Here is a 12,722-nt window from a genome sequence, read left to right as displayed (position 1 = left end):
TTAAAATTTACATTTGAACATAAAGAACTCCCATACAAAATAGTGAGCACATGTCAAAGATTTATTTAATTCATTCTTTGTTTTTTTAACTTTTTTAAAAAATTAATTTATTTATTTTTGGCTGCGTTGAGTGTTGTTGCTGCACACGGGCTTTCTCTAGTTGTAGCGCAGGGGCTACTCTTCATTGCGGTGGCCTCTCTTGCAGAGCACGGGCTCCAGGCACCCGGGCTTCAGCAGTTGTGGCATGTGGGCTCAGTAGTTGTGGCTTGTGGGCTCCAGAGCGCAGGCTCAGTAGTTGTGGTGCACGGGCTTAGTTGCTCCATGGCTTGTGGGATCTTCCTGGACCAGGGATCGAACCTGCGTCCCCTGCATTGGCAGGTGGATTCTTAACTACTGCACTACCAAGGAAGTCCCTTAACTCGTTTTTGAGAGAACAGCAGGAGGATAAAGATGGGTCAAAGGAAAATATGAGAAACATAATATAGTCACTGGTCAGTGGAACGCAGAATGCTGGAATAAGACTGCAAAGTTGAATAAGAAAAAAAATAATGTCCTACAAGGCCATAAAACTGTAAACTTTGAGGTTATCTTTTCTGTCAGACAGAATTCATTTGCATCTATTTGGAAACAAAAATCATTTGCAACTTATCCATTTTTTTTCCCAGAAGTAACTAATTCATTAAAAATTTTTAATTTAATTCACTTTAAATTAATTTTTTAAATTGTAGTAAAATACATATAGCATAAAATTTACCATCTTAACCATTTTTAAGTGTACAGTTCACTAGTGTTAAGTCCGTTCACATGGTTCTGCAAAGAATCTGAAGAACCCTTTTCATCTTGTAAAACTCTGTACCCACTAGACGACAACTCATCATTCCCCTCTGCTCCCAGCCCCTGCCAACCACCATTCTACTTTCTGTCTCTATAAATTTGACCGCACTAGATAGCTCATATAAGTGAATCAAATAGCTTTTGCTTTTTGCTTATTTCACTTAGCATAATGTCGTCAAAGTTCATCCATGTTGTAACGTGTCAGAATTTCCTTCCTTTTTAAGGCTAATCCCACTGTATGTGTATACAACATTTCGCTTATCCATTTATCTGCTGATGGATTTGGGGGTTGCTTCCACCTTTTGGCTATTGTGAATAATACTGCTATGAACGTGGGTGTACAAATATCTCTTCAAGACCCTGCTTTCAATTTTTGGGATATACCCAAGTGAAATTGGTGGAGCAACTTTTCCATCTGACTTTACAGAGTCAGGACCCTAATCAATATTAAATATTAAACCCAATAAAATTTCCTTGCCCTAAAGCATCAGGTGACAAACAAGTGGGCCAGTTAGCCAATATCCTAATATGACTGTGAACGAGCTTGCAGAAATCTTCTTGCCTTATTTCCAAGTTTTGGATAATTTTTCTTCGCTGTCTCCCTCTCTACAAGGGTAGAGGCTCTGTACTGCTGGCCATTTGATCCCCAGCGACTAGGCCCAGAAGTACTGTTGAATGACTGAGGTATCATGAAAGCCTACATCATTTGGCTGTTGTGAGGATGTCATGAGATGATGCTTGTGAACTGCCTGTCAAAGTCTGGCACATAGTGGCTGCTTAAGACCTAGGAGTAGTCAGTATTATTGTTATGCGGCAGCTGGGGGTGGGGGCCGGTTATGACTCAGAGGAGGGGGCAGCCATGACTCCTGTCATGGAGGGCAACTGTCCCAGATGGGAGACAGGCAGGGCCTTGGGGCCTGGGTGCTTCCAAGCCATAATGCTGGGGGAGCTAATGTCTCTTTTTAGGAATCTCCACGGGACATTTGCTTCCTCAGGCACCATAGGAGCACTGATGGCTTGGCTGATCAGCTATAAGCCAGCCTTGTTTGGGTTCCTATTACTTCTGCTGTTGCTTAGCAACTGGCTGGTCAAGTACGAACTCAAGCCCACGCCCCCAGAGCCCCAGCAGGTGAGCAAGAGGGACCTTAGCTTCAGCTGAGAGTGATGGGATAGTCGCAGCCAGACTGGGGGGTGGGAAGACAGAGAAGGTGTCAGGACAATGCAGCAAGACGAAGGAATCCGACTCTGGTCTAAGACCTTGCTCTGCAGCTCCCTCTTGGGTGATAGAGGACAAAGCACTTCCTTCACAAAGTTCCAGTTGCCTCAGCTGAAGAATAGGGCCCATCCCAGACTCTTCTACTTCATGTTTGATGACAACATGCTTTGACAACAGTAACAACTGCTTTAAAGTGGGAAAAATTAAAATGGATAAATTTAAAAACATGTATAACGTAGATAAATCTCTAAAACTGAATAATGAAGACAGCAGAAATGTACCTAGATTATGACGTCTTTTATGTAAAGTTAAAAAACATGCAAAACAATATCCTGCCTAGTTTATGGATGCCTATGTATAGTGAAAGTACATTAAGGCAGGATTTCTCAGCCTCTGCACGATTGACATTTGGGGCTGGATAAGTCTTTGTGATGAGAGACTGTCCTGTGCAATGCTGAATTTTTGGCAGCATCCCTAGCCTCTACCCACAAGATGCCAATAGCACTCCTCACGCCTCTTGTGGCAACCAAATATTTCTCCAGACATTGCCAAATGTCCCCAGGGGAGGGCAAAATAGCCTCCCACTGAGAACTGGTGTAAAGTGGTGTAAAGAAATGCATGGAAAAAATAAATACCACATTCAGGATTGCAGTTGAGATAAGGTTCAGGGAGGGAGGGGAACACTCTAGGAGCAGAATCCACAGAGGACTTCAGTTACCGTTGTGATATTTTAGGGATCATGGGTATTTGTTGTAATATTTACTTTTTTTGCATGTCCGAAATATTTAATTCTTAAATGGTTTTAAAGACTAGGAATTTGTAGCTGAATCCTAAAAAAAAAAAAAAAATTGTGTCCTTACCAACTGCATGCAGTGGTGGGGGAGGGAGCAGATAAAGATGACAGAGATAAGAGCATTTCATGAGACCACTGAGACTTGGAGATTTTATAAGGCCTGACTAAACTCTCAAAGAGGCATGTTGAGAAAAGCACAAGCTCTGGAGACACATATATTTGGGTTAAGGGTTTTAAGTCCTCCGTGGGTGCAGATTAGCCGGCCGTTTCACTTATTCCTGTGAACCAAAGGCAGCTCTGGATCCTGGGAGTTTGGGGACTTTCATGCAGGCTGGGTGATGCTGAGAAAGGGACCTTCCCTCACTGGGCCCCATTCTCTCACCCACAAGATGTGGCAAAGAGGATCTCCTTAGATGCTGGTCGTGAAATTGATTGAGATGATTGTAACTCAACTGGCATGGGAAAGGATTATCACTATTAACCAACTTTTCCTCTTTTCGTGGTGATGGGGAGTTTAGGAAGAGAAGACAAAGACTTGTGAGGCCAAACCCAAGAGCAACTGCCTGAATACAAAAGAAGTGGAGAGGCTGCACACCTGCTTTGCCCTCCAGGACAAGATCCTTGAACGGCTTATGTTCAGTGAAATGAAGCTGAAGGTCTTAGAAAATCAGATGTTCATTGTATGGAATAGAATGACTCACCACAAGCGGTCAAGCGGACGGTGGACTTTTCCAGCGGGGAAACACAGAATGAGGAGACGGGAATCTATGTTCTCCATCATCTCTGACTGCACTTCCAATCCCCCCTAACGAGGACCCAGAGACTGTGGTGGGCTAGCCTCTTCTGTTGTTACCTTTCCTCAGTAAAGCCCAGTCAGAGACCTTTGAATTTTCTTAGTAAATCACACTGGAGAGGAGGATTAGAGGCTGAAATTCATCGCCTCTTGAAAAGAAGTTTGTACTCACCAGGTCAGCCACATAGCACCCTATGACACAACCTGATGGGAGCTCTTGAACCCAGCCCTTCCTCTCTTTCAGTTGGACCACCTTGACCCTGGTCCAGGGCCCTCTACCTGTTCACCTTGAGTCTTTCAACAGCCTCCCCAGTGCTGTCCCAGCCTCCAGTCTCCCCCTCCCCCTGCACTCAGAGGCCACAAATAAGCCCTGCCAAGCACAGCTCTGAGCATGATCATTGCCTATTCTTGAGCCAACGCCTTGCCGTGATTGACAGAATAAAAGCCACACTCCTCACCATGGTGTTCAGGCCCCCCATGATCTGACCCCCTTCCCAACCTTTTTCCCCCATTATTCTTCCTCACATGCTTTTTACTCTATACCAGAGTATCCTGAACATCAGTCAGTAGTGTACCACCTTTGTGATTTTTGCCATAGCTGTGAACCACCTGAATGCGTAACTAAATATTGTCCCTTTAAATCAACTATATTTTCCTTAATAAATTTATCTGTAAAGGAAAATAATAATAAAAAATTTATCTGTAAGTTAAAAAAAAAACCAGTATCATTGTTTGAAATAGAACCTAACAGTCAAAATAAAGACAGTGAAAACAAAACAATGTTGTGAAGTTCCAACCAGAGCTTGGTTGCCCACTTGAAGATCTGAATCTGTAAAATTTGGGTTAAAAAGGGAGATTAGTGAGTGTTAGTGTTTGCAAGATATGCCAGCACTCAGCTGAGACTTTTCTCCATTAAGGAGAATTGAGAAGGAAGCCTCTGCCTCGCTGTGGGATCCAGGGTGGCTTAATGCCTTATTGGTGTCCCACTTAAAATCATCTCTCTTAGCAAAAGTTTCATGCGCTCTCATCAAATTAGGTGATCAGCCATCCCGCAAATGCAGCCACATCTTTGCTCACATGGTTCCTTCCCCTGGAATCCCTTATCTTCCCCTTTCTGCTGTTACAATTCTTTGCTTCTTTCAAAGCCACCACCTCCGGAAAGCTGCCCTCAGCCCAGCTGTAAAGTGTCTCTTTCCTTAGCGGTATCCCAGCATTTTATCTGTAATTCTACGATAGAATGTATGATGAGCTGCTGGGATTTGGTTTGTAAATGTTTCTATACTCCCTCCCCACTCTCCAACTAGATTATAGACTCTTTGAGGGCAAGCACAGCATCTTTTTTTTTTAAAAATAAATAAATTTATTTATTTTATTTATTTATTTTTGGCTGCATTGGGTCTTTGTTGCTGCACGCAGACTTTCTCTAGTTGTGGTGAGCGGGGGGCTGCTCTTTGTTGCAGTGCACGTGCTTCTCATTGCGGTGGCTTCTCTTGTTGTGCAGCACGGGCTCTATGCGCATGGGCTTCATTAGTTGTGGCACACAGGCTCAGTTGCTGTGGCGCATGGGGTTAGTTGCTCCGCGGCATGTGGGATCTTCCCAGACCAGGGCTTGAACCTGGGTCGCCTGCGTTGGCAGGCGGATTCTTAACCACTGTGCCACCAGGGAAACCCAAACACAGCATCTTGTTCATCTGTATATCCCCCTCATAGCACCTAACACAGTGGCTCGTATACAGTCAGTGCTCAATAAATAACATCTATGACTGTCAATCACAGTCTTATATGTCCTGACATTTTCTCTGCCCTTTCATTTTATGATTTTTCTATATCCTATTTTGTTTAGAGCAGGATACCTGGAGCTAAACTCCCTGGCTTTAGATCCCAACTCTATCAGCTCTTAGCTGTGTAATCTTGGATGATGAATAAACTGAGTGCTGTACCTCAGTTTCCTCAACTATAAAATGGCCTTATCAATTGCTGTGAGGATTCGATGAGTTACGACACTTCTTCAGGTCTTTGCTCAAATGATCCCTTCCTAGTGAGGACTCCTGTGACTGCCCTATCTAAAATTGCAACCCTCCCTTGTGTGTTGTATCTTCTACTTGCCCTCCAGGCCCACTCTCCATCCTTCTGCCTTTTCTGCCAGGGGGCCAACCTGCATCATCAGGTTCCTTTACCCTGTGGCTTCCAGTTGAGTTTGGCCGACAGGGATCCCTGGCAGAGGATGAGAGGGAAGGAGGAGGTTGGGATGTTTATGCCTCTTGTGGGGTTGCCTGGGGCTGGTTTGAGGCTGGCTGGGTCATCACAGAGGAGGCTCTCTCTACAAGACCTTCTTCCAGTTCCCTTCTGGCCCAAGGGCAGTAGCATCCCCCCAGTTACCAGTCCAGGGGTACTGCACCACACTTGTGTGTTCCCTATAGCCTGCCCACACCTTTGTAAATAGTCCCTTTTACACAGCTTCATGGGCCGTTGCTAATGGACTTGCTGTATGGCCAGGCCTTTGGACCACCCAAAACGGGACCATTAGGAGGAGGTCCATATGGTGACCCCTGCTGTGGAGATGGATACAACAATTCAGCCACAAACTCGATCTATATGTGACATATGAATGAGCCCACAGTAAGGCACTGCATCTTGAAGAGAGCATCTGGAATAAAAAAGCTGATTAAGACTATGTGGCCATCATAACCACTTTAGTTCACTAGATGCACACCTGGACCTATCACAACAGTGAAACTACCACGGCGGTTTGAGGGAGTCCAGTGAGGACTCATTTGACTTATGAAGTCACTGGTGCTCACGGAATGTGTATTACTTGCAGGAACGTTGGCCTGTGGCTCAAGGTGGCTCAAAGTGGCACAATGACCTTTGGATCTGACTAGTTCACAATTGCCATGGATTCTGACTACCATGAACATGGTTTAGGTACATGGGGTGACTGTTCTTTTCCACCAAGCAGGTAGAACCTAGACTCTTAAGGCTCTGATGAGCATCTTTTTCATGTGCTGGAATTCCCAGGTATGATATAATATGATGATGGAATTATCTTTACGGCACTGCCCTCCATCTGTCCACGTGGAATTCACTTGCTCTTCCACACTTGCCACCTGCAGGTGGTGTGTACAAATGAGCCTTGGTATGGTTGGCTCAAGGAGCAATTACCTTAGCCACTCCCTCATCCTCTGTGGGCACCTAAGAGGGGAACAAGTCCCCCTGATGTGTCAGGAAGTATGGTGACTCCTGGGTTCCTATGGAGGTAAATGTTCTGAGAAAGGACAGATCAACTAGCTCATGCCAGGCACACGACAGATCCCAGCAAATCTAGCAAGAACATAGGCAAGCAATCTCAGGAAATAGACTGGGGTGGAGGGGTAAATAACCTCTCTCCTCTTCTTCCAGATCTGAACAGGCAATGTTAAACAGCCTTGAGCAGCTGCTCAGGCCGGGGCCCGTGGCATGAACCTGTCACAGTACTGAATATGCCATTCCTACCCCCTCCCACCATGCTCAGCTACAGGAGACCTTATTGGTATCTCACTCTCTGACAATGGCAAGGACATTTCTCCCAGCTGCTGTGCCTTGGGCCTTCACAATCATGTTCTCATCCTCTTCATGGATAATGTTGAGGCCAGCTGGAAGAATATTGAGCAGTGCGCTTTGTAACCCCAAAACTATTTTGTATTCTAGATATAGGTCCTTCGTTGCTTTCTCCTTGGACATAATGCCACCTGCATATCAACCTTCATAATAACCCAAGATGTGTGGGCAAGGCAACATTTCCAGCACCAGCCTCTGGTACCATTGACAAGACACTCCTGGGTATTAAGTACATGGGTTTCCCTATTTTATGCAGGTTTTCCTCCCCTAGATAGGTGGAACCATAGAAAGGAAATTACTATGGGGACAGCCAGGGTTCTCACTGTCAAGGTTATCATGAATCCTTAGCTCAGGATATAACCACATAGCTTTGGACTATTTGCTGGCCAACCAGGGGAATAACCATACTCACTGGCCAATATCTCCTGCTGCTTCTGGGTTAACACCTTCAGACAAGTCAAGAAGCTCATGCAGCTACCGTAAGAGCAAGTCCAATGCCTGCAGACCACTCCTCCATCTGAACCTGGGGCTCTCTCCCCAGGCTTGGCACAGACTCCATGGCCAGATGGCTTAGGCCTCCACAATGTGCTTTGCACTATTACTCCAGGCCTCCCTCTAGCATTAATGTCTCCTCCAGCATTGCCAACACCATTGGAAGTTCCTTATAAGCTCAGCTGATTTCTCCCCTTGTTGATTTCTATGCCCGTTTGGCAGGCTTATGTTTCAGGAGCCCCTAGGTCAGGGGGTGGACCTTGGAAAAACAATTTGGACTTTACTGGAAAACTCTGGGTACTCACTCCGGGTTCCTAGCAGTGAGATAGCAGGTGGGCTCCAGAGGGGCCTCCCTTCCCAAAGCAGAAATGATTCCACATGGTCTCTACTTCCCCTGGGGTCTCCAGGGGCCCTCAGCACTGCAAACAATTCCCCTGGTACCTGAGCTCAGACCACATCTTCTTTACTTGCAAGACTGACCTCACATTTGCCAAAAAAAGTAGTGAAGGGAATGAGGGGTCCCTCTCCTGGAGCATATTCCAGGATGTTTCCAGCTATGCCCTGACCCCCATATCTCTCTCCACATGATGACAAGAGGTTGGATGGACAACCCAATGCCTCATTCAATGGCTGACCCTCTGCCTCCAAGTTTTCCCAGTAAAGCCCCATTTGCACCTGTGCTGCGTGACTTTGTGATATTCACCTTCACCCAGTACTCAGTACTTCACCCAGTACTCTCCTGGACCTCAGGGCTCAGTCCTCAGATCCCTTCTTTACTCCTTCTCACTCCCTTGGTAATGGCTTTAAATATCATCTACTGTTACATGTCAATCATTTTCTAAATTGTGTCTTTGTTACAGACCTCTACATCCCAGACTCAAATGTGCAACTGCCTACTTTCACACCTTCACTCAGACATCTCAAAATCCATACAGTCAATCCTGAACTCTGTCCCTCCGCTCAAACCCCCTCCCACGTGCAGGTTTCCCCATCTCATAGTAAAAGTCAATTCCCAGCTTCCAGTTGCTCAGGCCAAAAAGTTTGGAGCTGATCCCCACTCCTCTCTTCTCTCATATCCAGCTCTAATTTATTGGCAAGTCCTATTGGCTCTTCCTTAGAAGCATATGCAGAGTCTGGATGTTCTCCCTGCCTGGGTGCACCAGGCCACTACCATCTCTCAGCTGAACAAGGCCCTGGTCTCCCTGCCCCGACCCTTGCCCTCTAGTCTGCTCTCAGCACTGAAGCCGGAGCGCTTCATGTCTTCCCTGGTGGTATAGTGGTTAAGAATCCGCTTGCCAATGCAGGGGACACGGGTTTGAGCCCTAGTCTGGGAAGATCCCGCATGCCACAGAGCAACTAAGCCTGTGCGCCACAACTACTGAGCCTGTGTTCTAGAGCCCGCGAGCCACAACTACTGAGCCCGTGTGCCACAACTACTGAAGCCCACGTGCCCAGAGCCCATGCTCCACAACGAGAAGCCACTGTAATGAGAAGCCCGCACACCACAGTGAAGAGTAGCCCCCGCTCGCTGCAACTAGAGAAAGCCTGTGCGCAGCAACGAAGACCCAGCACAGTCAAAAATAAATAAATAAATAAATTTATTAAAAAAAAAAAGTCAGGTCATGCCACTCTCTCCAGACTCTACAACAGCTCCCACCTCACTCAGAGTGAGAATTACAGTCCCTCCTGTGGCCTGGGAGGTTCTCCATGACCTGGCTCCCCAGCTACCTTTCCCACCTCGCCTCTACTCTGCCCCTCACTTAATCTGCTCAGCCACTGGCCTCTTCGCTTTTCTGTACACTCTCACCCTAAGGCCCTACCATGGACTCTCTTCCTCTGTTGTCCATATACTACTACCTCCCTTACTTCCCTTAGGTGATTTGCTAGACATTTCTTTCTCAAGGAGGCCATCCTGACTGCCCAATTTGATACTATAATCTACCTCCCCTTACTTGGCTCTATTTATTTTTCCATAGCATGTATCGCTTTCTAATATACTATTTAACATGCTGTCCCTGCTAGAATAGGTGGAGAGGCAGGGGAGAGAGTAAAAGTAGAAAAAAGAGTTGGGAGAAGGAGAGATGGAGAAAAGGGAAGAGAGAAGGAGAGATTCATGGGATTGTGAGGGGGACCCTCCAAGTCTAATGGTAATCAGAGCGGTTACTGTGTGCACCTACTGTGTGCTTTAGGTGTCTTATCTCACGTAAACCTCACTCTCACCCCAAGGGGGTAGGTTCTATTTCATTACCCTATTTTACAGATCAGCACATTGAGGTCCAAGAGAAGCCAAGAAATCTGACCAAGGTCACGTAGATAATAAGTGGTGGAGCTGGGTTTTGAATCCCAGCAGTCTGACTCAAGGGTCCAGTGGGTAGGGTTAGACTATGCAGGTAAGAATTTGGATTTTTCCATAGAGCAGTGGGCAGCCTTGGAAGATTATTTAAGCAAATGATTAATATGATCTCTCATCTATAGAGAGAATGAATGCATGGGGCTGTTGCGGGGATTATCTTGGTGCATGGATGGAAAGCCCTTGGACAAATGCCTAGAGAGAGAGAAGCATTCAGTGATTAAATAAATGATCCTTTCCAGGAGGCTGGAAGATTTTACACGTGGACATCTGGTGCCACTGTGTGGCCATTGTCCTCTATGACAGGGTATGGATTCTGGTCTGGCTAAATTTGGTAGTGCAGGGGCTGGTCTGGGTGGAGAGAAATGGCTGCATTAGGGCTGGGGAAAGGGGCAAGGGAGGTACTCCAAGAGAGGAGCTAGTGTCCTGGGGGTGAGGGTCCTTGTCAGCAGAGATGCAGAACCCTGGAGTGGATTAACTGATTCAGATATTTAGCCCTGGTTTGGCAGCACAAACCAGAATGAGACGTGCTCTTTACCCTAGAAAACCTTATAGTCTGATGGGGAAAAAACATGGGAGATGCATTAGTGTCTGGGAAGCAGAGAGGACTCCTGGGTTGGAATCCCAGTCCTGCCACTTCTGGGGGACTTCACTTCTCAGAGCTTCAGTTTCCTCTTTGTCAAATGGGGACAGAATAAAACCTGCCTCATGGGATTGTTGTGAAGACCTCAGAGGGTAACACAGAAGGCACTAAGCATCTATATGGGGCACACTGTCTGCATTCAATCTGTGACCCAGAGGCAGGCTGCCCAGCCTGCTTAGAGCCTCACTAAAGACGAACAAAGCAGCCAGCTACAATGGGAAAGAAAACCTGGGTCCCAGCTCCATTGCTGCCACTAAATTTTCTGTGTGACCTTGGCAATTCATCTCCCCTCTCACAGTCTGTTTCACCAGCCATACAATGTGGAGCTTGGACAAGATTACTCAGATCTCTTCTCTCTCTAACTTATCACACCCCTTTTCCGGGTCAGCCCAGATTTTTGGCCTTGGGGGATACAGAATAAGCTCCAGAAGGCTGGGCTTCCTTGGTGGCTCAGTGGTTAAGAATCCGCCTGCCAATGCAGGGGACACGGGTTCAAGCCCTGGTTAGGGAAGATCCCACATGCCGTGGAGCAACTAAGCTCGTGCGCCACAACTACTGAGCCTGTGCTCTAGAGCCCACGAGCCACAACTACTGAGCCCGCGTGCCACGACTTCTGAAGCCTGCGTTCCTAGAGCCCGTGCTCCGCAACAAGAGAAGCCATCGCAATGAGAAGCCCACGCACCGCAATGGAGAGTAGCCCCCACTCACCGCAACTAGAGAAGAAAAAAAAAAGCCCGCGTGCAGCAACGAAGACCCAACACAGCCAAAAATAAAATTAAAAAAAAAAAAAAAGATCCAAAAGGCTTGCCTCCACCATTCACATACTTGACCCTGAGCATAAGCAAAATAGAATAACTCAAGCCACGGGGTGGCTGGGAGGCAATTGTGATGTTCTATTGAGATAATGAAGTAGAAGCTGGCGCAATCCTTGAATTGCAGAGGAGCCTTGCTCCTCAAAGTGTGGTCCACAGACCAGAATGGAGTTTGTTTGAAATGGACTCTCAGGTCCCACCCTGACCCACTGATTCAGAACCTGCAGTTTAACTCGATCCCCAGGCTATTCCTACATTCATTTATAATGAGATGGAAACACAGTGGTCTGGGGCAATGATTCTCAACCTTAACCACACACTGAGGAGTTTTCAAAAAATCGTGATGCCCTGGGCTGCACCCCTGGGGACCTCTGGGGCGGTGGGATCCAGACTAGCGGTTTTTACAAGCTCGCCAGGTAATTCCAATGTGCAGCCATATCTGGTGCCAAGAAGGCAAATATATTTTCTCTTTTGTGCCAACTAAAATCAGTGGATAGTGACTTTCTAAAGTTGTGGTGTAAAACCCAAGTTATAAAAAGAAGCTAACCTTGGGACTTCCCTGGTGGCGCAGTGGTTAAGAATCCTCCTGCCAGGGCAGGGGACACGGGTTCGAGCCCTGGTATGGGAAGATCCCACATGCTGCGGAGCCACCAAGCCCGTGCGCCACAACTACTCAGCCTGTGCTCTAGAGCCCGCGAGCCACAACTACTGAGCCTGCATGCTGCAACTGCTGAAGCCCGTGCTCCTAGATTCCAGGTTCCGCAACAAGAGAAGCCACTGCAATGAGAAGCCCGCACACCACAACGAAGAGTAGCCCCCGCTTGCCGCGACTAGAGAAAGCCCATGTGCAGCAACGAAGACCCAACGCAGTCAATAAATAAATAAATAAATAAAATAAAGAGAAGCTAACCTTAACAGAACCCTTACTAGGTGCCAGGTCCTGGGCTACCTGCTTTGCATACACATCGCTGTTTAATCCTCACAATAACATAGATATCATCCCAATTTTATAGATGAAAAATCAAAGAGGGCCTGACTTACCCAAGGCTACACAGGTAGTTACAGAACTGGGATTTGAACCGAGTTATCCGAATATGTAACAACTAGGCTGACCCCAGTGGTCTTCAAACTGTGTTCTTTGGAGCCCAGGGTTCCTCAGAGGTAGCTGAGGAGCTGGTGTGGGGGATGGCAG

At 46.7% G+C, this 12,722-nt stretch overlaps 1 protein-coding gene across 1 annotated transcript; it reads left to right on the top strand.

The window, feature by feature from the left end:
• Nucleotides 1-1,771: 1,771 nt before the first annotated feature.
• Nucleotides 1,772-3,652, top strand: TEX46 (testis expressed 46; the record flags this gene model as incomplete). Its single annotated transcript, XM_079900453.1, has 2 exons — nt 1,772-1,963; nt 3,455-3,652. 2 exons carry the CDS (start codon nt 1,772-1,774, stop codon nt 3,650-3,652), a joined length of 390 nt encoding a protein of 129 aa, XP_079756579.1.
• Between the last annotated feature and the right edge of the window lie 9,070 nt (nt 3,653-12,722).

This window comes from Stenella coeruleoalba, assembly GCF_951394435.1.
Source record: "Stenella coeruleoalba genome assembly, chromosome: 1".
NCBI classification, from domain to species: Eukaryota; Metazoa; Chordata; class Mammalia; order Artiodactyla; family Delphinidae; genus Stenella; species Stenella coeruleoalba.
This window is presented reverse-complemented; position numbering and strand designations above follow the sequence as displayed.